The sequence below is a fragment of the Balaenoptera acutorostrata genome, chromosome 4, assembly GCF_949987535.1.
Source record: "Balaenoptera acutorostrata chromosome 4, mBalAcu1.1, whole genome shotgun sequence".
NCBI lineage: Eukaryota > Metazoa > Chordata > Mammalia > Artiodactyla > Balaenopteridae > Balaenoptera > Balaenoptera acutorostrata.
Window position 1 is genome coordinate 11,882,490 of NC_080067.1, and position 25,152 is coordinate 11,907,641.

The window sequence follows — 25,152 nt, forward strand, 5'->3', positions numbered from 1 at the left end:
TGGTATACATATATACATTGAAATGTTAGCCATAAAAAAGAATGAATTCTTGCCATTTGCAACTACATGGATGGACCTAAAGGGTATTATGCTAAGTGCAATGTTAGAGAAAGATAAATACCATATGATTTCACTTACGTGTGGAATCTAAAAAACAAAACAAATAAACAAACATAACAAAACAGAAACAGACTCCTAGATACAGAGAAAAAACAGGTGGTTACCAGAAGGGAATGGGCTGGGGGGGATGAGTAAAATAAGCGAGAGAGATTAAGAAGCAGAAACTTCCAGCTACAAAATAAATGAGTCATGGGGATGAAATGTTCAGCACTGGGAATACAGTCAATAATATTGTAATAACTTTGTATGGTGACAGATGGTGACTTATTGTGGTGATTATTTTATAACATGTAGAAGTATCGCATCACTATGCCGTGCACCTGGATCTAATGCAGTATTGTACATCTACCATACCTCAATTTAAAATAAAAAATAAAATGTATAAAAAAATAAAAAACAAGCAGCCTTAATCATTACAGAATAACTGACACATGGGATTGATACTGTGTAAACAATGTTAACTGATTTTTAACAAGGCTATTATTTGAAATGTTTACTGAAATTTAACAACTTTTTAATGTTTTGTTTTCAAGTCAAACCACAGGTACCTATTTTTCTCTTAAACATGTTGTTTTTCTGGTTTCCCTTGAACAATCATAACAAACAGTCTTATTACTTGAAGTAAATGATACATCTTTACAGAAATTTTCCTCATATTCAAGCTTACTTTCATATTGACTGTTTCATTATCTAAATTTAAATCTCTTGCCAGACACATTCATTAACACCTATCTCAAAGGATGTTCTAACAATAAAATTGTTACTAAATAATAGCAACTGTTAGTCCCAATGTTTTAATTGGTGTTTGTGGCAAATTACATTCCTGAAACAAACACAAACCTCTCAGCTTATTCAATTTCACATAAATTTTTGTATTTTTTGCTTTATGTAGTCAATTTTTATGCCACTTTAAAAGGAAGAGACAATTCTACACAGAGTGTTTGGAGGCACCACAATGGGGGCTGATTTAGAAAGCTTTGAGACTATAAATCTTTAAATGTTGCAGCAGGTCCCAATTGCCTTTGTAATTCATACAGTTCCATGTGCCACATAAGAAAATCAGACTAATTAATACACAGTAGTACTCTGTTCTTGCTGATTAATCACTACTTCTTTCTATAAGTTTAAACAGAAGAAACTGGAATACACTGCTAGTTAAACTCTCCAGTAACTAGACAGCTTAGTTTCTATACCATCAGGGAAAAAGAGTCCTTCCTTAATAATTTTTGTATTTTCTAATCCATAGAACAGATCTATTTTTCAGTGAAAAATAACTAATTAATAACATGAGAAGTAATGAAGTCAACCGTGCCAACAGCCACACACAGAAAAAGGGTCTGAAAAAAGCCTCATAGCATGCAAGGGCTGTTAGGAAAACACCTGCAAATCCACTGGCATGTTTCCTATTCATAGGTATCCCCTTATTTTTTCGTCTGTGCATAGCTATTCACTGAATGTCTACTATGCTCTATAGCCTGACACTGCGATTGACCCCCAATGCCAACAGACAGCCCAGAACCTTGAGGGACATGTTTTCACTTCGACCCTGCTACTTTTATGGGAAAAAAAAGAGGCATACAATGTTCCTGTTCTGTCATCAATATCTGTGCTGCTACTGTCATTACATTTCCCATCTTTTTATTCATAATTTCCAACGGTAGAGGTCAAGTTGTTTAATGTAATAGGTGGAATGATTTTAAAACCTGGCCTAAACCTTGATTTGTCAGTATTTAAAAGGCTCATGTAACACTTGGAATCCTTGCAACGTCTTACTAGCACACAAGAAAAACAAGGGAAACAAATGCAAGGCAAAACCTTGAGCTCTCTGATGTCCAACACGGCGTACGCGTGTGTGGGGACCAGGCCCCACCGCTCGCCTTCAGCTTCAGTCATCACTCCAGTGGATGCGGTGATGAGGACGTCCCCTTTGTGAAACCTGGAATGGACCCGACAGACCAATAATCAAAGGAAAACACATCTGTACTCTCAGATCACACCATCTTTCCTTTAGCCTCATGGTTTACATGAAAATTTCCACAAAGTGGAAATCTTTTCCAAAATGGGCTATTCCCAACAGCCCTCAGAGAACTTTTAACAAGTACATTTCTATTTTACTGCAAATCAGAAAAACTATCACATTTCCTTCTTTTCCCTCCCAGTTTTAGACAACTTAATTCTCAGGTAGAAACCTATCAGTGAAGGAAAATAAATGCTAAATTTTCAAATGATTTACAAACAAAGGTGAAGATGTGAAACACCAGATGTATTTCTTCCAAAGCCACATCATTTTATGTATCAAATCAGTGGGCTTTCTGGTTTCAATACTGAATGTGTATTATTGTACAGACAGTTTTCCGGTTCTTCATGTGGATTATCCATTTAAGGCTTAAGCTATCTTCCTCTTTATGTTCTCACCCTTCTCTCTTCCCACTTTCCCTCAAATTGGTAAGTACTCAGGAAGTACAAAATCACATATTCTAGATTCAAATGTTTGGATTATCTACCATCTGGATTAACTGTAAGCATCAGTGAGGATGACTGAGGGCTGGCTGGAGCAAGTGCATAAAGTGAAGTCTGTTTTAAAAACACGACTTCCCTAATAACTGAAAATGACAGCCTCTGCAATATCCACTCTAAATAAGACATGAAGTTTTTATTTTTTTAACATTTTTAAATAAACTTATTCTTTATTTATTTATTTTTGGCTGTGTTGGGTCTTTGTTGCTGCATGCAGGGTTTTTCTAGTTGCGGTGAGCGGGGGCTACTCTTTGTTGCGGTGTGTGGGCTTCTCATTGCGGTGGCTTTTCTTTTGCGGAGCACGGGCTCTAGGCGCGCGGGCTTCAGTAGTTGTGGCTCGTGGGCTCTAGAGCGCAGGCTCAGTAGCTGTGGTGCACAGGCTTAGTTGCTCCACGGCATGTGGGATCTTCCCGGACCAGGGATCGAACCCGTGTCCCCTGCATTGGCAGGCGGATTCTTAACCACTGAGCCACCAGGGAAGTCCCAACATGCAGTTTCTAAATAGCCTCTTTTAGTACAAAAGACAGAGACAGAGACAGAGAAATGTTTACCTTTGATAAAGCATTCGGAAAGAATTATCCTTACTGAAAGTCTGGCTGTCTGAATGCATGGCGATCCTTTCTGGTATCCATCCAGTCAGTGCATGAAGATCAATATTCTGCAACATAAACACAGTCAGGACTCTCAACATGGTTTTCAAGCTCTTAAATAAATCCCCAGGGTAGTTATTAAATCTCTTTGATCTGATATGATGATTCTGATAGAAATAAATCAGAAGGTAGAAAGTTGTTCTCTACCAGTAATAAATCTCTTATTTAACTCAACTTCCTACCTGGATTTAAGCAGAAGCCTCTCTTCTTACAATCTCTGCTGCTTTTCCTGAATTCAAAGAATTGTTTTACTGATGAATATGATGAAAACTCAAAACGTTTAACAGAAAAAACTGCTTTGATGATGATGATGACAGTCACTCACCATTTGCTGAGTTTTTACAATATGACAGTCACCTTTCCTAACATTTTACATATATGCTCATTCCTTCTCTCTTTAAGCTGACTGGGTAAATCAACAGGCAATGGATTAGAAAGCTAAACTAAAAATATGTGAAGGACAGAGCAACTGAACATGGAGGCTGGGAAGAAATTTTAACATCCTATTACCTTTAACTATGAACTATACATTCTTTGACTAGCATTATAAGAACCAGAAGGATGAAGGAGGCTGGGTACTAGGCAAGGATACTAACCAGGTATGAATAATGGGTGTCTGCATATATTACTTCATTTAATCTTTACAGTTCTTGAGAGGTGGGTATTATCCTATCACAGACAAGCAAAGAGGCTAAGAAAGGGTAAATACCTTTCTAAGGCAACAGGCTGATTAGTGTTATAATTCAAAGTCATGCTAGTCTGAATAATTTCTGGCATAAGGCCAGTGGTTTACAACTAAAGGACACTGGCACATACCTTGATTTTACAGGTTAAGTTGTGTTAAGGTTGGGAAAAACTAACTCCAAACTCCCTGAACCTGAATTTACAAATCAAAAAAAATATACAAGGATGACAATATGACATATCCCTTTGATCTGCAGAGGCTTCTCTGGAAAGGTACACTGTATTTAACTGGCCATATATCCCACCAGAACAGTAGACACATACACTCTAGGCTTTCCTGAACACCCAATCTATACAATGTGCAAATATAATCTTACAAAAGAAAATATGTACTCCCATGATAAGGTGATTGATCAACATTTTTCAGGGGCTGATAATGTTTTCATTTAAACCAAATATATCATCTATAATCTTTCGAACTTGAAATAATCGTATCAGATAGCAAAAGTCTGTGCCTGGATCATCTTACTACTTACTGAATTGGATCCTGGGAAATCATATCCTCCCATGACTTTCATGTATGCTTTTTCTATGAGAGAAACCCATAATTCACTTTTGTTGTTAGAATAAGAACAGAGCAATTCTCCCTTATGATCCACAGGTAACTGGTCATCAATTATCACCTGGAGAAAGAGAACATTAATTTCCTTAGGTGGTACAAAATATCTTAAAATCCTTTCTATCAAAAAACCTCCACACCTTTCATACTGATAAAATAAAAGGTATGCTATGCCTATTGTTAAGGTAATGATAGTTTCATATTTCTAGAATCTGATCAATTATAAAATGTTTTGTGATGTCTTTCTTCAGGTTGACAAGTTAATCTCCCTGTCAGGTATTAACTTTGAGCCAACTGGTTGGTTAAATGTTATGGATCTACCAGCAAAATTGTTAGAAATTCTAGAAATGTATACTATATCTAAAATAATTACAAAAGGGCTTCTCACTATTAAGCTAAATAACAATATTAACCTAAACCTGCAGAAAGATTCATGCTGTGTTTAGTTGTAAAATGTTATGGCTAAAAAATACATTTAAATAGTACAGAAATATAGAAGTAATCGCCACAAAGATACGGCTTCTAATTCACATTATAGAGTGATTTGGGAAACAAGAGGATAAGAATTTTGATCTAATATTAACAGAAGAAGTATGCAACTGCATTTTGAAAGATTCTTTAAACAAGAGGTTATCTAAAAATTATAGTTCAGAAAAACCACATCCTCAATAATACCTGTCAGATATGCAAATTCTGGCCCCCTCCGCAGACCTACTGAATCAGACACTTCAGGCATGGGGCCCAGCAATCTTTTTTAACAAGCTCTCCAGGTGATCCTGTGCACAATACAGTTTATCATTCAACTACAGAGCAACTTCTCAGCTTCTCACACGGGAATCACTAGGGGATCTTGTTTAAATGCATGTTCTGATTCAGCAAGTCCAGGATGAGGCCTAAATTCTGCAATTCTAACAAATTCCCAGGTGATGCTAATGTTGATCCCTGGACTTCCGTGAGTTGAAAGGAGCTAGAGAATCCTAACAACGCAAGGCCCTTACAACATGGTTCGGAATCCTTAAAGAAGTTAAAGATGTGAAATTTATTATTTTATTTATTTATTTATTTATTAAATTTATTTTTGGCTGCGTTGGGTCTCCATTGTTGCGCGTGGGCTTTCTCTAGTTGCGGCGAGCGGGGGCTACTCTTGTTGCGGTGCACGGGCTTCTCATCACCGTGGCTCCTCTTGTTGTGGAGCACGGGCTCTAGGCGTGCGGGCTTCAGTAGTTGTGGCTCGCGGGCTTTAAAGCACAGCCTCAGTAGTTGTGGCACAGGGGCCCAGCTGCTCCACAGCATGTGGGATCTTCCCGGACCAGGGATTGAACCCGTGTCCCCTGCACTGGCAGGCGGATTCTTAACCGCTGCGCCACCAGGGAAGTCCCAAGATGTGCAATTAAAAACTATGTATATATTTCACAAAGGAAAACAATATTAAAGGTATCTTACATCTCAATTTATGACTGTACACTTAAACTGTTCTGACCTAACAGACTTAGTATGTCTGATATCCTTTTAATCAAAAAGAAAATTAACAACAGATTAAAATTCACTTTAAGCATTAGCAATCATTAGCTCAATGTCACTTCTGGGAACTTTCTATAAATTTTCCCAAACCCATTTTTTAAAAGACTTTATGCTTGTCATGATTTTTATTTTTAATTATTACTGATGATCTTACTGTAGAAATATGTATAATATCACAGAGTCAAAATCAACTAAACTGACCTGTAAAATGTTTATACAAATAACATTTCTTAATGCTTCTACTCAAGAGCCAAAGGTGGGGAAGAGAGAAGGGGCCGATATGGGGAGAAACATTCACCTTTCTAGGGACACCATTGAGGTGAAGTTTTACCATGTACTTTCCACATGGGTTGTACTCTGGCTCACCATCCTTATTCTGAGGGTAAATTATGCTTTAATGAGGAAAAGAAATAGTGAAATACCAACATTAATATTCAATATAAACTACTATGCAGACTATTACATTTTATTTAAACATATGCTATTGTCTTAGAGATTTTATAAAAATAAACATAAGAATATTTGTCTATAATAGGCCTGTAATAGAAAAAGAATTTTACCCTAGTCAAAGTGCTTATTCAATATAAATAAATGAAGAAAATATCTTATGCAATCATACAGCAGAGCATATATTTTACAATATTCTGAAAAATGCTCAGTTTTTAATTATATACTATAATAAATTTTCTATTAAGTGGATATATTTTAAGCCAGTTAAAATAATCTACTTTTGTCCCCAAGACATAAAGAGAAGACCATTTCAATTAACCACAACTAAGGAGATTATAACTCTGACAGAGATAAAGTTAGCAGAACTCCAATAAAGTACACAAAATTATCTAGTAAGAAACCTGTAGAAACTATCAGTATCAATTTTCTTTCACAAACTGCACATTATTTACTTACATGGTCTGTTTATCCAATGGCAAATGGCTTGAAACTAAGGTCTGTATCTAATTCATCTTTGTACTTTCAGGACTTAACAAAAACCACTCGGGAAGAGTTGTACAAAAAAATTATAATGCTTAATTTTTACAATGAATAATTTTAAGGTAATAAAACTTTTAAAAATTGAAAGAAAAAGTATTTCCCAGTACCATTTCAGTACATTCTAAAGCAGTTCTAGCCAACAAAAATGTTATTTTATATTTCATACATTATATTTTAAAGTCTTATTTTATCCCAATATATCAAAAACATTATGATTTCAATAAATAATAAATATAAAAATTTTAGATATTTTCCAAGAGACATTTTTTGGCGCTAAGTTTTCAAAATCTGATCCATTTTACACTTATAGCCTATCTGAATTCAGACTAGCCCATTTCAATTATGTAATATCCACATATGGCTTATGGCTACTATACAGTACAGTGCAATTATAAATATGATATGATTTTAATTTGACCAATTTCATTTATTTCAAAACATATTTATTTCGTTTATATTATTCTAACTATACGTGCATATGTTCTTAGACTGTCTTAGCAAATCTTTCCACACTCACAAACCATCTGCTTGACACACAAGGGCCCTAATATTCTAAGTGATATGCCCTCCTCACTTTCTGTGCAGATAAAGCCCAAGCTTTTAATTTCTAGTTCAGAGACAATCCTATGAAAAGGGCTAAAGGGACAAATATAAGATTTTACCTGGTAATCAACTTCTTATTAAATCGTCTTTCATAAGCTGCACTGATAGCCAGTGATGCCACAAACGAACAATCTGATACTATTGTCTGTTAATAAGAATTTATTAATACATTCATTTATTCATGCAATTTCAACAGTACCACAATATTTAAGCATTGCATCTAGAGCCTAACTTTTTACACTAAATATCTTGACTGTTGCTTGAACAGGAAAATAATAAATAGAAATGCCATAGCGCCAACTAACACATATTTTGTTCCAACAAATCCTAGGAAAAACAAAGTATTTCAATTAAGTTAATTTACAATAATTAAATATGGATGAAGCATTCCTACATGGATAAAAAGCATACTCAACTGAATCACACTCTTTTTAATGACAAAAAATTATGGGCATTTTTAAAAAGTTGGTTTACTATAATATGACCAATTAAAATGAATATGCACATCAAAAGATTTGAATCATAGTATTTCAGGACCATTATTTTTATACTCATGTGGAAAACATGTGTGACTTCAATGCTCAAATGTCATTAATAAAGTTTACAATAAAGTCACAGAGTTGTTCTACCACTGAAGTGTTTTAAATAAGCCCAATACCTTTCTATCTTTCATATCTATTCTCTTATCAAAGGTGAAATTCAGATTCTCAACTTTCTCATCCACAAGCACATATCAATAAATAGGATGTATATAAAAATCTGTAATTGTTCAACAGTTATCATATCTCAGTATGTCTAAGTCAAAGTATGCAGGATGAATAATTTTTCCAATTATACTAATGCATCTAAATATATAATAAAAATCTAAGAAAAAAAGGCAAATGCATATTCAAATTACTTTAAAATGTTGGCTTTTTATATAAAATTATACAAAATAAAAGTTTACCTGCTTTATGCTGAAACTAGACACAGTATAAATCATTGTAGGATTGTTGGTGAGGTCTTCTGGTCGTACCCATTTAGAAAATGTAGCTTTTTGTTTAGGTGCTAATGGTAGCTTGCCACATCTATCACTGAGGTGATAACAAAAATTAAATAATAATAATAATGATAAAATTAATCTTAAAAGATGACTCAAAAGCAAAATTAAATTTCCTAGAGAATTTTTTTTGGTATAGTGATCACAGCTAAACTATATAATCCTAAAAAAACCCTCTGGTCAAATTTGGCTCTTTACACTTAACCTTGAATCCAATCTGATTATCCTCTTCAATTAAAAAAAAAAATGTACATAGAAAACTGAAAACAGAAGAGCAACCTAAACTCTTTTATATTTATTTTAAAGAATATACTTTAAGAGTTTAATTTAGCATGGTTATATTCAAGAAATTCAGTTTCAGTAAAATGGAGCCATTAACAACAATACAATCTGATTCATTCAAAAGGACCGAGGAAGCTACAGATCTTTATGCTGGCTCTGGACACACTTTTCTCTGCAAGGCTAATAATAAGAGTACCTAATTACTGAGTAATAAACATGTGCCAGGCATCACACAAAAGTATTTTACGTACATTATTCATTCAATCTTCAAAACAATTCTATTAAAGCAAATTTTCTGGAAAAAGCTTTAAGTGATTAAATAACTTGCAATGTCGTAGAGCTAAGAAGAAGAAAGGGTATGTGAATCCAGGTCTCTGGTGCCAAATCCACCACCTTACCCATTACCCTCTACTCACACCGTGTAAGGAATAGACTGCGTAATATTTCTGTAACATTGACGTACAGCACAAAATTTTAAAAATCTACCTTTCTTCAAGCTGCTTCTAGGGCAAGGGCAACAAATCTTTGGGTTTCAAAAGATTTCTAGGATAATATAAGTTGTATGATATGCAAACTGAAAAAATATAACTTTTTTTTAAAAAAAGACTGTTGATAGACATTAGGAGAGAGAGAGTTTTGTGGTCAGATGGGATCTGAAAACTCCTCGGTAAAAGTATTGGTTTTTCTCATTGGAAGGACATCTCTAAACCTTTAATAAGCCAATGTTTACTGGAACTCTCTTAGAGCAGAATATGGTATGTAACACTTCTCAAACTTTTTTGATGATCATCTCATACATCTCATAGAACCACTGGTGTTCTAGGCAACATTTTGGTACCTGTGTAATATCAGGACCTGACTAAACAGACAGTGAGTTGGGTGAATTGAGAAGAATTTAAAGACAGCTATCATAAAACTTTTAGGAGAAAAAATAAGGCTGAGTCAAATCTAACCTGCCATATAAACCAGAATTCAGTAAATCCAAGACTCCTTAATATCTGTTCTCTCAAGTCACCACTAAATTAACAAATTCAATATTTATTTCTTAGAACTTTAAAAATATTTAAAATATTTTATAAATATAATGTTTATTATAATACATGACCAGAAAAGAAAAAAATTTAGTCACCCAATCTTTCTAACCAAAGATTCATACACTGGGGAGCTTTTAGCCATCAGTCTGCTATCTCTGAATTTTAAAATGTTTACTGTTACTTTTTCTTCCGATTATTCTTACTGTAAAATAATCCAGAAAACAAGAAAGGAAAAATCTTGCCAGTTAGAGCATTTAATTTTACTTGATTTTTCTTAAAATTTAATTAACTCAGTTAAGTATTCACTGAGCACCTGCCACATGCCAGACACTGTACAGGCACACGTTCTCTGTCCTCATGCAGCTTATGGTCCCATGTGGAGGACAAGCACAGAGCAAGGGGTCACACACAATGTAAAATCCCAACTCTGACAAATGCCATGCCTAAACTAAGGGAGTTGGTACAGTTATATTTTTCTGTTTCCATTACATTGTAAGCATTTTCCCATGTTACTTAATTTCTTGAAAACTTGATTGTTCATGATTGTACAAAATTCTTCTTAGGGACATTCTGTTGTATGAGCACTAAAAATATGATTTATCTCAATCTGTTACACAAAGACTGGAACTACTTATAAACAGAAGTTTATATCTCTACTTCGATATAACCATTTAAGAGCATTCTAGAATAACTGATTCACATTTTCATAATTATAATAATATTGACGAATATCTTTTATATAAATCTTCGACTAGACCTGTAAATATTTTTTAGAATTGGTTTCTTGAACTGAAATCACTGGTCACAGGGGTATAAACATTTTTAAAGTATTTGAAATGTACAGCCAAATTATGTAATATAACTTAGTATTTAACAAAATAATTATGTTCTAATAGTTAATCCTTATTATATAGTGCTTGCTACAGAACAAGCACCCTTGTAAGTGCTTTATATTTTATTAACTCATTTAACCATCACAGTAACACCATGAGGTGGATTCTATTATTACTTTAAAATCTGAGACAGATTAAAAAACTTGCAGTGGAGAGCGTGGGTCTGGATTCTGTACCCTTAACATCAGTGCTATAAGCTTCTTAGATATAAACATTTCCTAGATCCAAATCAGTCACTAGCATCACATGGGTGCCTAAGGAAAATGTTATGCTGATAACTTACTGACTTTGAGATGTTTAACTTCTGCCTATCCAAGAACAGCAAAACACTAGAAATGAGAGAGCAGCTCTTTTGTTCTTTATAGTCTTTATATATTCTGTACACAATAAGCATTCAACTCTCTGATGCTTCCTGATAATAAATACAATATAACATGCTCACTGCAGAAATTTTGAAAAATAAAAATGTTTTAAAAAGTAAATCACCTAATTTTGCTGCTTAGAGATAACCACTATAAACATTTTGATGTATAACTTAACATCATGTTTTTCTATATATCTATAAACACAAGAAAAGAAAAATAAAATTTGGATGTTATATATAATTTTCTATCTTTTAAAATTCATATATCGCAAGCGTTTTCCCTATATTCTTTGGACTTATTTTTTGTGGAGAGCATACTATGTAATATAATAATATGGGCATGCCATTATTTAATCACTCCCATATCGCTGGATACCAACTTTGTTTCAATAATTTTCTGCTGTAACAGACACTTTGGTAAATGCTCTTATTATATACATCTTTGACCGAATTTTAGTTTCCTTGGGAAGGCTAGAAGCTGGGAGTCCTGAAACAAACAATGGTTTTAAGGTTCTTGACATAAGCTGCCACTGTCCTGGCAGGCTGTGCTAACACTTTCATAATGAATCCTCTTCTTGAATTGGATCTTCTTAGTAAACAACAACCCTGTCATTCTATTCCACCTTTCCATTCAACATCTCTGCTGACTTGCCTTTCTGCTGTGATCCAACACCAACCGGGCAAATATTTACCCACTACTTACCTTGTGCCAGGTACCACGTCAGACACTATGAGTATAACCTTAGGCAAAAGGATGCGCGCGCTCCGTCACCAGGGAAGGGTCGGAGGCACTCTCGCGATGCTGCCACACCTCCTTCCCAATCGAATGTTTTTATTACGCATTTTAATTTCAAGGCTATGGATTTAATTGGACTCTAGAGGATGGGAAAAGTACTGAAAAATCAAAATAATTTTGAAAGTAAACATTGCAGTAGTGCTTACTTACCAGAAAGGCATTGGGTAAGCAAAACGTTCCCTCAGATCAATGTTCATGAAAGGAACATATTCTATACCATTTATTTTTGACGTTGTCCTATAAAATACAAGAAAAAAATCTAAAGTAGATGTTCAAGTCTACCTTAATTACCAATTTTATTGAAACTTCTTAAAATTTAAATGACAAGGTATGGTACTGTAATAAAATTAAACTCACCACCTCATGTAATGTTGATAACTTTATTTGAACAAAATTTTCACGAAATAGTTGAATACCAGAAAATAACTAATCCAATTCAATTCAATCAGAGTTATTCTTTTAAGACTAACATCCTTTACAACAAAACAACTGTCTCAAGATAGGGCTACACTAGAGGTACTGAAAGTGTCACCAGGACACAAAGCGAATTGTTTCCTAAGCCCAAAGAGAGAAAGCAATTGCTTAGTTATTTGGGGATTTAGAAAACATAACATTTACAATTCTGGGAAATATGTTCCTTTTATTTCCTGGTTATTAGACTAAGGAATGGGTAGTGAAGAAGGTAGTGGCACAGATAACAGTTACAGCCTCTTGACAAATTTAAGAAATGTGACTTGTAGTAGTTTTGCATGTTCTCTTCCTGTTTTGTTTATATGTTTACTTGCATATATTAGCTATTTCCTTCTGTTTCTTTCCCTCCTTTCCTTTAGAAGGAGTTGCAGGGTAACTTCACAATTTAGTCTCTAGGTAACAATATACAATGAGACAATGACTGAATTGGAGGACTAATTAATACAGCGGGTGATGAACATAACATCTGTGTACCCTCATCTTGAGATGGTGAGAGCTTTTCACTTGTATGAAGGACAGCTGCATCTTGTTAGGTAGAAACACAGAGCTGTTCTGTAGTAGTGCGGAATTTCAAACGTGTGCAGAAGGGAGCATGTGGACGCTGAGTAGCCAAAGTGTTGGACTGTTACTAACTTGTCTCTCAGGTCCAAAACCACTCTTTCTGTCCTCCTTTATATTGTGCTTGTTCATATGCATTTTTTTCTAGGCAAAGAGAGCCAGATTAGTAGGAATAGAATTAAAATCTTTAGCAGGAAGAGAGAAAAATGCCCTCAGGTGGCTGCTAAAGAGGAAGGAGCCCTTCTAGCGCAATTCCAGCAAACCAGAAAGAGCAACTTCATGACGCGCGCAGCTCTAAGCAGGCTGATCTCCTTCAAAGCCCAAGTGAAGAGCAGCTGCACAGGCTCAGAAAGCGATCAAGGATTTCCACAGCCTGTTCTTTTGTATTTTTAATATCCCCTGAGGCTGCTTCCACACATTGAGCTGGCTTCCCAGCCCAGATGTTGGCAAACTTTTTCTGTAAAGGGTCAGACAGTATCTAGTTTTGTCTTTGCAGTGAGGTCTCTGTCACATATTCTGGGTTTTTTTGTTTTCTTTTTTGCAACCCTTTAAAGAAATGTAAAAAAACCATTCATAGCTTAAGGCTGCCCTTTGCTGACTCTGGCCTAGACTGCTATTTCAAGGTAACAATTAGGGCTCTGGTCACAAGCTGGAAGAGATGATGAATGGTCTGTCATAGTTCTACTTTGCCCCATAACCTTTATTATTCAATTTTGAAGAATGCTAGATTTTCAGAAAAAAATACATCTAGTGGAAATGAGAATACTAAAATATATTAGAAGAAATTTTAACCATTTCAAGTTGTGACCATGTGACAACATAATTTATAATTACATAACAGCACGACACATTATACCAAAGATGTGACTACAACTCAGCAAACCTAATGAGTAACATTACCTGCATTGATTATGTTAACAAAACTTGGTTTTGTTCATTACAACCAATCATAAACTGATTTATTTACCTGAGAACTTCTATTTCTTCTGCTGTGTATCTCTGTCCTTGTGCATCACATGACTGTGGACTTATAACTGGCTGAGGTCTTTCAAGGAAGGGATTAGTTCCTAGTGGAAGATGTGCTCTCACTGGAGGTGGCTTTGGTTTAATATTCGTTGCCTTGATTTTGCATGATGGCTTTGTTAAAGGCTCACTCAATGCTTCTGCTCTACAATAGAGAGAGGTACAGAAAAACTGTTCTAGTTTTTCTTCTCACATTTAAGCTTTCCAGAACATAAAATTTACTTCAAGAACCAGACAAGCATCCCTAATGTAAAATTAGTATATAAAATTCCTACATACTAGTCAACAGTTCACTACTTATGCTACTCCCAAAGCTAAGTATTTTTGCAAACAACATTTTATTGACAACATTAATTGAGCACTTATTGCATGTCAGATCCTATGCAAAGTAAGGGGGATACAAGAATGTACGAAACACAAACCCTACTCTCAAGGTGCTCCTAGTGTTGTGGGGAGAGAGACAGTTGCATCAAAAGTGAGATGTGAGGCTGGAAGTACTCTATGCAAGTGAATGCACAGTAGAAATTACTGACTTGATGGGAAGCGGGTGAGTCAGGGAACATTTTTCCAAATTGACATTTGAGCTGCAGAAGAATCCACCTGGGGAGCAAGGAAGAGTTCTAAGCAGAGTGAACAGCATGAGCAAACGTGTAACAAGCTAAGGTAATTTCAAAAGAATGGACGGGGCCCCTGTAACAGTACAAATGAGAGGCAGCAGGAGATGAGACCAGTGGCAGGGATTGGATCACAGAAGGCCTCACATGGTATTTAAGGGAACTTCGACTTTATTCCGTCAAAGAACTAACAAGCTAAAAACAGAAGTTCTTAATCTAAGGTCCTTATATGAGTCTTGTTAACACTGAAATTATATGCAAATAAAATGTTACATTATCTTTTCCGTAGAGCGTGTCCATTCTTTAGAAGAGATCCTCAAAGGATCCCATGACTGACCCATGCCCCTGCGCTGAGGATGCACTCAGAGAGTACTAGATGGGTTACCCACATAGGTAATAAAAGCCATCCATGATTCTGACTGGGGAAAGAAGTAAAAATGGAGAAGATAGCTATGTGTCGAGTGCCCATAACTTCATGAATTTGGAGAAACAAACTAAATGTTAGCTGATGGTAATGAAAAGCAGGGATAACTGCTATACCTCAATAAAAAAGAAGGGCTGGGGGTAGCACAGCTACCTAGTCTGAGCCTCAAAAGGAGATATTTTATTAATTCGTGCTATAACTATAAATGCCATTCCACCCTTTTCCTTTGCCTACAATGCTTTGTCTATACAAGAGGTATAATTCTCTTGTGCAAATACATTCATTATTTCTCAACAAATATCTACTGAGCACATATTGTATGTCTGCCCTCTGCTAGGTGCTTGGTTTCAGCATTGAACAAAGACAAAATTCTCTGTCCTCAAAGAGCTTATATTTGGGGGACAGGGATTAGAAGGGACACAGACATTGATAACAAATATGATAAACTGGTAAATTTCATATACCTTAGAAAACAGTAAGAGCTACAGGAAAGAATATTAGGACAGACAAAGCAGGATGAAAGTACTGGAGGAGATTAAATTTTAAACAGAATGGTGATGGCAGGCCTTACTGAAAAGTTGACATTTGAGCAAAGAGTTAAGGGAGATACACACATGTATAATTTGAGGTATCTGCACGGCTGGCTCACTCTGTTTCTCCATTTCTATTAGTAGCTCTGGAAGGCTCTCTGGAAGTTCTCTCTTTGGAAGTCTGATATTAAACAACAGAAGGGAGTCTTCCATTTCAAATACCTCATTTTTGTTTTAGACACAGCAAAAACTAAATAAAATATTTCTTGACTCATTTGTTATTTTTTGAGTTTAAAGCAGGGATGAAGACACTAAGATGCTCTCTGTTCCCCTAAGGAGTTTACCATCTAATGAGCCAAAATGACATGTAGAAAAAAGCAGCAGGGAACTAGAGAGGGGTAAATTCACTCAGAGGAAGAAGGCAACTTTGCTCTGGATCTCAGGTTTGTTACCACGAGCTCCACCACACATTCATATAAACCTGTCGCACTGAAGTAACACAGTACACTGCCATCCACAGATAAGAACTCGAGGGACCAAAACTCACCTGTCTAGTGCCTGTCGTGCCAACTGCTTCAGTTTGTTTTGCAGAGTTTTATCAGCGGTTTCATAAGACTTAAGAGAAAGAGAGACAGATGTTCCAAAGCATAATTATTAATTTGCCTGAACCATATTTCTAAGCAAAAAAAAAATTACAATGCACATTACACTTCTTAAAATTATGAGAGAATAAACCAAGACACTTTATTTTTGTCCTTAAAGGTATCATTTAAATTGTGTTGAAAACTCGTCACTGAGGTAAAGCCTAACACCACTTAATTCGGACAGGTGGTAAGTGAACACAACCGTATAATCACAGTGCCACAGGCCTGGCAGCAGGAACCCCAGAAGAGCAGGGCTACCGTACTAAGTGAAATAGGTCAGCAGGAGAAAGACAACCACCTTATGCCTTCATTCATATGTGGAGTCTAAAAGACAAAACAAATAAACAGACAAAATAAAACAAACTTATAGGTACAGAGAACAGATTAGTGGTTTCCAGAGGGGAAGGGGGTTGGGGGACGGGTGAAATGGGCGAAGGGGGTCAACTGTATGGGGATGGAAGGTAACCAGACTTGCGGTGGTGATCACTTTGCTGTGCATACAGATGTCGAATTATAATGCTGTACTGTGCACTGAAACTTACATAATTAAAAACAAAAAAACCCAGCACTTACCCGTAGACTCAGGTACCTACAGAAATGAGGCTAGATAGTTCCTCTGAATAAAAGCCCTTGGACAAAGAGCCGGCCCTCTGAACAATGCTGAGAACACCACTCTCGACCACGTCACATGTTCCTGTCAATGCGCTACTCTTACGCACTTGATGCCCCGGAGAGCTAACAGGCCCACCGGGCTCCTCGGGAAGCAGTAAAAATCGCTCAACATATAGCCTCTACACTGCAAATTAATAAAGCTCTCCCAAACCACTAACTTATTTCTTAGTGTATGAAATTGAAAAAAAGGGAGAAGTTTTATTTTTTTTGTGATGAACCAAAGTTGTTTTTTCCCTTTTTTTTTTCTTAAATTGAAGTATTTACAATGTTGTGTTAGCTTCAGGTATACAGAAAAGTGATTCAGTTAAACATATATATCTATTCTTTTTCAGATTCCTTCCCATTATAGGTTATTACAAGATATTGTGTATAGTTCCCTGTGCTATACAGTACATCTTTGTTGTTTATCTATTTTAAATACAGTAGTGTGTATCTATTAATCCCAAACTACTAATTTATCCCTCCCCAAGGAAGTTTATTTTAAATTCACAGATTGTGATGGTGAATTCTTCCTATAATAAGTTAATTTTAGTTACAGGGGTATAAAAAGGTCAAAAATGGTACTTATAATTTAAAAAACAATTGCCAAGGGACTCAATCTCAATACTGTCAAATTTTTAACAAGATGTTAAAGTCTATTATTAATTTTCTATTCTTCACTATCTTTTAATGAGGAGTAACTTAGTTACATGTACAATAACAGGATAATTTTTTTTCTTTAAGGAATTGTTAAGTAAAACTCACTAGTAAGGGGAGAAATTTCTTAGCATAATTCCACCAAACTTAACTTGTAGCTATTATACATACGGTTTTCAGACAGAGATCTACAGCTTCTGTATACAGTTCTATAGCATCTTCAACGTTCCCTTTTTCATCTTCGTCAAAAGCTTGTGTAACGAGGAAATGGGCACGCTCTAAGTCCAACTGATGTTTTGATTTCAAAGGATCCGCACTCTTTGACTGAACTAGGATAGGAGAAAAAGCCACATAGAAGAACTAGCATAGGAAGAAAGCCACATACCTATACATGTATCCAGGGAACAACATACCATTTTAATACATTCTTTACCAAAACTCTATAATCCTTCATTTAAAAAGCTTAGCAAGGTCAAAAAAAAAATCCTTAAAAAAATTTCCCCTGAATTTCTCTCTGTCCCTACCAGCACTTTCTTCATTTAAAAAATAAAACATAGGAGTTCTCCCCACAAAAAACAAAACTGAAACTTGGAAAAGACTAAATCGAAAGAAACTCAATTATGTTTTAAGGTAATTTAAATTTTTATTCAGTATAGACAATAATTATATAATATACTAGGCCTTGATAATAAAATGCATGCTGTTTCCCATTCATCTGGGTCCAGAATAAGCTATATTTTTACTGCTCTTTGAAATAAGTGCTTCTGTTTGTTTTTAATATAAAGATATGTATCCATAAGAGACCTGCATCTAGAACATATAAAGATCTCTTACAACTCAACAATAAAAGGACAAATCCAATTTAAAATGGGTGTGATGATTATGTCATCAACTTGTGTCAACTTGACTGGATCACAGGTTACCCAGCTATTTGGCTAAACAAGATTTCTGGGTAGCCTGTGAGGATGTTTCTGAATGAAAGTAGCATTTGCATTGACACTGAAAGCAGACTGCCCTCCCCAGTGTGGGTGGGCATCATCTAATCCACTGTGGGCCTGAACAGAACAAAAGGCAGAGGGGGAGAATCTGCCCTCACTGCAGGACTGCTTGAGCTGACACACTGGTCTTCTCCTGACCTCGGACTGGAACTCACACCATCAGGTCCCCTGCTTCTCAGGCCTTTGGACTTGGACTGAACCACACCACTGGCTTTCCTGAGTCTCTAGCTTGCAGAGGGCAAACAGTGGGACTTCTTAGTCTCCATAATTGCATGAGCCAATTCCTCATAATAAATCTCTTTATGTCCATCCTACTGGTTCTATTTCTCTGGAGAACCCTGACTTATACCATGGGCAAAGGATCTGTATAGCCATTTCTCCAAAGCAGATATTCAATGGCCAAATGGCATGTGAAAAGATGCTCAACATCATTTGTCATCAGGGAAGTGCATATCAAACCACAATAAGATGTCACTTTATACCCACTAGGATGGCTAAAATAAAAAAAGACAGAAAATAACAAGTGTTGATAAGGATGTGAAGGAAATGGAACATTGCTGGTGGAATTGTAGAGTGGTATAGCCACTGTGGAAAACAGTTTAGCAGTTCCTCAAAAAGTCAGACATAAAGCTACCATATGACCTAGCAGTTCTACTTGTGGGTATATATCCAAGAGAACTGAAAACATATGTCCACACAAAAACTTAGACACAAGTGGTCATAACAGCATTACTAATAATAGACAAAAGGTGGAACCAAGCCAATGTCCACCAACTGATGAATGGATAAATAAAATGTGGTATATTAATACAATGGTGTATTAACCATAACAAGAAATGAAGCACTGATACATGCTACAAAATGGATAAACCCTGAAAACATTATGCTAAATAAAAGAAGCCAGACACAAAAGACCACATACTGATGACTCCATTTATATGAAATGTCCAGAATAGGCAAATCCATGGAGACAGAAAATAGATTAGTGGTTGCTAGGGCCTAGGGTGTGGAATGGGGAGTGACTGCTAATGACTAAGAGGTTTCTTTAAGGGTGACAAAAATGTTCTGAAGTTAGAGGTGATGGTTGCACAACTCTGGGAATACACTAAAAACCACTGAACTGTTCACTGTAAAAAGTTGAATGTTATGGTATGTGAATTACATCTCAATAAAACTTTTTTTAAAAAGTTTTAAATTTTGTTTGTCTCAAAATTGTGTCTGATCTTTTAAAAACTGTAACCCTCGGTAACACCTCTCTAAAGTATGTATTAATCCCATTTATTAAATGAATGTTAAAATATTTAGCTCAAGGCTTCTCAGCCTTGGCATTACTGACATTTTCGACTGGATAATTCTTTGCTGTGGACGGTGCTATGCATTATAGGATTTTCCCTGTAGCACTATCCCTGCCCTCTACCCAACCAGATGCTAGTAGTATACTGCATCCCTACCCCGGCATAAACACCAAACACCTCTCCAGACATTGCCAAATGTCTCCTGAGGGGCAAAACCGATTCTAATTGAGAATAACTATCTAGCCTAAGGTTTCACAGCTACAATGGAAGGGTAGGGACTCAACTTAGATCTTTTAATTCCAAGTCTTGAGTTTCTTATACTACACTGGTGAATTTCAAACTGGGTTACCTTTCCCCAACCCTAAAGTCACGCCATCTCTCAAAGTCTCTTGACTGTCAGCAGACTTCATCTGTTTTAAAAATTGGGATTCTGAACAAGATTTTTATTTGATAAAGGACTCTCCTGCTTGAAATAATAATTAAGTAAACCATTTAATTCTCTACAAATTACATGCCATTTGTTGAACAAAATAGGTCGAAAAACCGGCAAAACATGTAATGTATATTATGCTTGAAAAATCCTTTCTGAACTTTACTTCTGTTTCACTGGTAAGTTTTCATTCTTCAAGAGATTAGGGCTGCCTCATTCTGTGCCTGAGTATCATATAAACATCACATTTATAAATGTAAAAACTTCATTCACTTAGCTGGGAAAATGAAGTGCCTCTGAATTCCATGGTATTTCGAATACATGAATCAGTATAACTCTGTATTAAGTGAGGCCCTGACACACAGGCAGTCCACTTTTCAATGCATGCAATTTCTGGGCACTGTCTTAAAGGAAAGTGCCATGTCTGTAAGGGGACTGTCATAACAAGAAATCCAACAATCAAATCTACTTTATCCTAACTATGAGCTTGTAACTGCTCATATCTATTCAGAATGAGTGGTAGAAAGTAGCACAAAGTCCACCAGAGAATGCTGAATAAGACTCCTCTAAGCTTGTGGCTTTATTATACAGCCACAGAAAAAAAGGGGTTAAAAAGAGTCCTCAGTGACATGAACGCATTCCTAAAACAAAATGTCAATAGATGATCATTTTCTTTCCTACCACGTGAACAGCAGATTTCGCCAGGAACCACTTACCTCTAACAGAACTGCGATCATTAAGCCTGTGAACTTGTTTCACAGCGTTTGCAAAAATAACTACAGGTTGTTCCAGGTCTCTGCTTACATGTCCCTTTTCCAAGATATGGTTTAAAACAAGAGTTTAGCTAAGGTCTTGAGGTTGAGGATATCGATATAGTAAAGACTGTGAACCCACTGTTGAAGTCTTTAGACACTGAAGAGGAGGAGTCATTTAATTTTAATAGCAGGAGGGGGCATGTGACAGATGTTTAAAAGCAGATTTTAACAGGGTCCTAATACTGATTCTGCCAATGATACACTGTTCGAATGTAGATAGTTCATCTCTATCCTCTGGGAAATTAGGATATCAGACTATATCACCTCTAAGGTTCCTCTTCACAGATTTACCACTTATTTCCACATTATGATTTTCAAAGATGTGATTACCAAAAAAGAAATGAGCAGCAACCAAGTGAGGATCAAGAATCAAAGATGAAAACGAAAAGGAAAGAGAAACACAGGGGAAAAGTAAGATGTGATGGGACAGAAGAAAAAAAAATACAGTGACATGGTTAGTAGTCCTTTACCAACCTGCTGAATGTAAAGCCTGCACTCTTTCCAGATACTCATTTATTTTTTCTTGAATATGTTCTAGGCTTGATCCTGCCATCTCAGCATAAATTAAAGCTTGTGCAGCTTCCTAAAAATAAAAAAAAGAATTCAAAGGAATCTAACAGATCAATTACAATTTGAATTTTCTTTACCACTTTCTAACTACTGGTTTCTATGAATGACAAAACAAGAATGTCTTTATGATACCAGTAATTTTTTTCGTAAAGTAAATGAGTTATATATTCCTTTACTACTTTTTTTTCAGTTCTCAATGCTCTCTTCCTCCTACTGTTGAAAATTTATGAAGTCAAATAGAAGGGGTTGATTATAAGTATTTTCTTAGAATAACTGTGATTTATATGTTCTCTGTTTTCCTTTTTCTTTATGCAATAGGTCAGACTTGAAATTATACACTGTTAAAAGGTGAACTGAGTCTCGAAAACATTAGAACAGATAATACCTGATACAATTAAATTAAATATCAATAAAAGGTTATCAGAAATTATAAAGGTTAAATATCTCACAGTGGAAAGAAAATCTTTTTCTCCACAGAAAATATTGTCAAAGGGGGACACATTTTAAGGCAGATTTCAGTTGTATGAAATAAACTTATTTTAATTAAGAAAAACTGGATTTGTCTTCCAGTTATTCCATGACTTTCTCAGCCAGTTAGGCTGTGCTCGCGAGGAAAAGCCTCCATTCTCGCCATCACCATTCCAGGAGGGTGACCAACGCTATCACACACAAGAACCACAGAGAGACTTTCCCAAGTACCACCACCTTCCCTGCAGTAATCTAAGCGTGTGCACTTCAAGGAACCTCACGCCTCGTTATCTGGATCCAAAGAAGCCATCTACTGAGCATCACTTTTTGAATCCAGTTATTGGAGCAGGAGTTGTTTCCCTGAACCTACAAAATCAGTAAGAAGAGTACAGTTTTGATCCAAATGGAAATTGGGGGTAGAAAAGATATGTTTTCCTCAGATTCTGCAATTCAGATATTTCAGGGGAGGAAAATATAACTGTACATGTAAATATTAAAACTAATGTTTTAAGTTGTTGGTATCAACTTTATTTTGCTCATTTTGTTTACACTTGAAAGTGATTAACAATGAAGGCATCCCTAACAGAACAGCATGAAGACAGAAAACACTAAATATCTGATACAGTTTACATAAATAGCTCCTAGAAACACAACCACTTTTCTGATTCTCTCAAGGAAAAGAAATTCTTTGTAACAACACGCGTGTCATCCTACAGCAAAACAAGAGGCACTGTACAGTACTTCCTTTCGCTTTAAAAAAGCTATTTTATATGGCACTATTCTTACCTATGAACATTTGTCAGTTATTTCACAAAACTCATAAAACACAGTTTTACTTTTAAAGAAATACCACCGTCATGAAATTGTCAAAAAAAAAAAAGAGTCCAAAAAGAATGATTCTGAAACACACCCAAAGTCTCTAAATATAGATGATAAAATGAAGGCAATCAAATATTAATCTGAGAAAAGCAAACCACACCTTATTGACAGCATATAGGTTTATGGAAAAAAATTACGACTACCGTATTATCGAATTCTTTCTAAAAGAAAAGATGACAACGTCAAGAGGATACAGCTGTCTGCACGGGGAGCCGGAGGGGTGTGTTTGCAAATGCTCAGGATTGGGGAGCAGGGGTGGGCTGTGAGCTCCTACTCTGATTTAGTATTTCTGGCCCCAGTAATTTACCCAAAAGAAATATCAAAGAAACGTGTAAAGCATTAGCTATAAGGGTATTATGATGCTGAAGATCCATAATGAACATAAAATGGCCAGAAGAGTCTGTAAATAAACTGTGGCACACCCACATAATGGAATACTATACATCTATCATTAACAAGTTTATACTATGAAACCTTAAAAAACATCAAAAATTTTTAAAAGTTCAAATGAAAAGAACAGATTTTAAAAAGTATAAACAGTCTGATCCAAGTTTGTTTTTTAAAAAAGGTGTGTACACATACATGCGTAGAAAAACAAAGATACGTAGATGTCAGATATTAGGATACGCGATGTTTTATTCTTTGATTGACTTTCTGCGTTCTTCCGTGAGCACTGTTTCCGTGTACATCCGTGACGGTGAGAAGCTGCGAGCTGACAGCCCAGCTCCGCCGCCGCCCTCAGGAGCGCTCACCTGGGGACTCGCCGGCCAGGACCGACCCCAAAGCGGCGACCAAGCCCGCCGCGGGCCGGACCCTGGGGCGGGGGCAGGCCTGACCCCTCAGCCCGGCCACCGCCCCGAGAGGGACAGCGGGACGGGGGACCGCCACGCCGAGCGCGCCCGTCCCCTCGGCACCTGGACCCGTCCCCGGCCCACCTTGTAGTAAAACACGGCCTCCGAGTAGCGGCCCTCGTGGTCGCGCTGCACTGCCAGCCGCGCGAACTGCACCGCGTCCCGCTCCAGCGCCGCCGAGTCCATGGCTGCCCCGCGCCGAGGACCCCCGCCAACCGCCGCGCGCCCGGGGGCCGGGCGAGGACCCGGGCCGCGCGGAAAGAGCGGCGGAGCTCACTTCCGGCGGCTGAGAGAGGACGCCGACCGGCCCCTCGGCAAAACTCCGACTCCTCGCCCGCGGACAGCCTCGCTCCGCGGCCGCCGCATTCCCCGTCCCGCCCACCGGCCACACTGCGCAGGCGCAGCCGGGCGGGCGCAGGTGTTTCGGTAGCCTGGGCTGCCGGGCTCGCCGGAGGGTGCGGGAAGGCGCGGGCGGTGGGCAGGGCCCGGCCTGCGCGGTGCCGTGTGCACGTGACTGCTGGGGCGCCCGGGATTGGGCAGGCAAAAGAGGTGCCACGTCTGAGCGGCTGCCGGCTTCGCAGTCGGCCTGTCCGGGCAGTGACTGTGGAGCCTGTTGCCGGCCAGGCTAGGAGGAGGGGCGCATGCGCCTCCTGGAACATTTTTCCCCTCTTGAGTGTAAAGAGAAGGTGAGCAGTGCTTCCCAACATCATCTGAGATGACTTTTTTTTTTTAGTTAGGGAAGTGAAGTAAGGATATACGATTCTTATGTGATACTTTTTAATAACATTTATATCCACAAGCTGAGTCTTAATTAACCCTGTATACATGCCCCAGTGTATGGTATTGATTGAATTGTCAACAAACAAGGTAATGCATTTTCCCGTGTACTTCTCCTTAGGTTAACTTAATGCTGTTGTAATTAAATACTCAATTAGGTGATTATTTGATTAATGTCTCTCTCTCTCCCTTAAAACTCTGAATTCAGAAATAATAAAAATAAACTAGTGAGAGGCTCCACAATACGGATAAAACTCAAAATTCACGCCAAGTCAAAGAAGCAAGACACAAGAATACAGACTGAGCGGCTTTGTTCACAAGGAACACTAGCAAAGAGGAATCTAATCAACAACGTAAGAAGTTGTTAGGGAGCCATTGACTAAAA

At 37.0% G+C, this 25,152-nt stretch overlaps 1 protein-coding gene across 2 annotated transcripts in view; it reads right to left on the minus strand.

Moving 5' to 3' along the window:
* The window catches only part of CAPN7 (calpain 7), a 37,368-nt gene extending 12,898 nt beyond the window's left edge, over positions 1 to 24,470 (minus strand). Inside the window, exons 1-12 of one of the 2 annotated variants that reach the window (XM_057545277.1) lie at positions 24,075 to 24,470; positions 21,697 to 21,805; positions 17,856 to 18,013; positions 16,280 to 16,347; positions 14,109 to 14,309; positions 12,263 to 12,349; positions 8,651 to 8,777; positions 7,764 to 7,849; positions 6,410 to 6,503; positions 4,508 to 4,654; positions 3,189 to 3,295; positions 1,936 to 2,056 (exon numbers count right to left, since the gene is read on the minus strand). In XM_057545277.1, the coding sequence (XP_057401260.1) occupies positions 1,936 to 2,056; positions 3,189 to 3,295; positions 4,508 to 4,654; positions 6,410 to 6,503; positions 7,764 to 7,849; positions 8,651 to 8,777; positions 12,263 to 12,349; positions 14,109 to 14,309; positions 16,280 to 16,347; positions 17,856 to 18,013; positions 21,697 to 21,805; positions 24,075 to 24,176 (1,407 nt within the window). In that variant the 5' untranslated portion in view covers positions 24,177 to 24,470. The remainder of the gene's footprint in view (positions 1 to 1,935; positions 2,057 to 3,188; positions 3,296 to 4,507; positions 4,655 to 6,409; positions 6,504 to 7,763; positions 7,850 to 8,650; positions 8,778 to 12,262; positions 12,350 to 14,108; positions 14,310 to 16,279; positions 16,348 to 17,855; positions 18,014 to 21,696; positions 21,806 to 24,074) is intronic. The other variant, XM_057545276.1, reaches the window with a different exon arrangement.
* Positions 24,471 to 25,152: the final 682 nt, after the last annotated feature.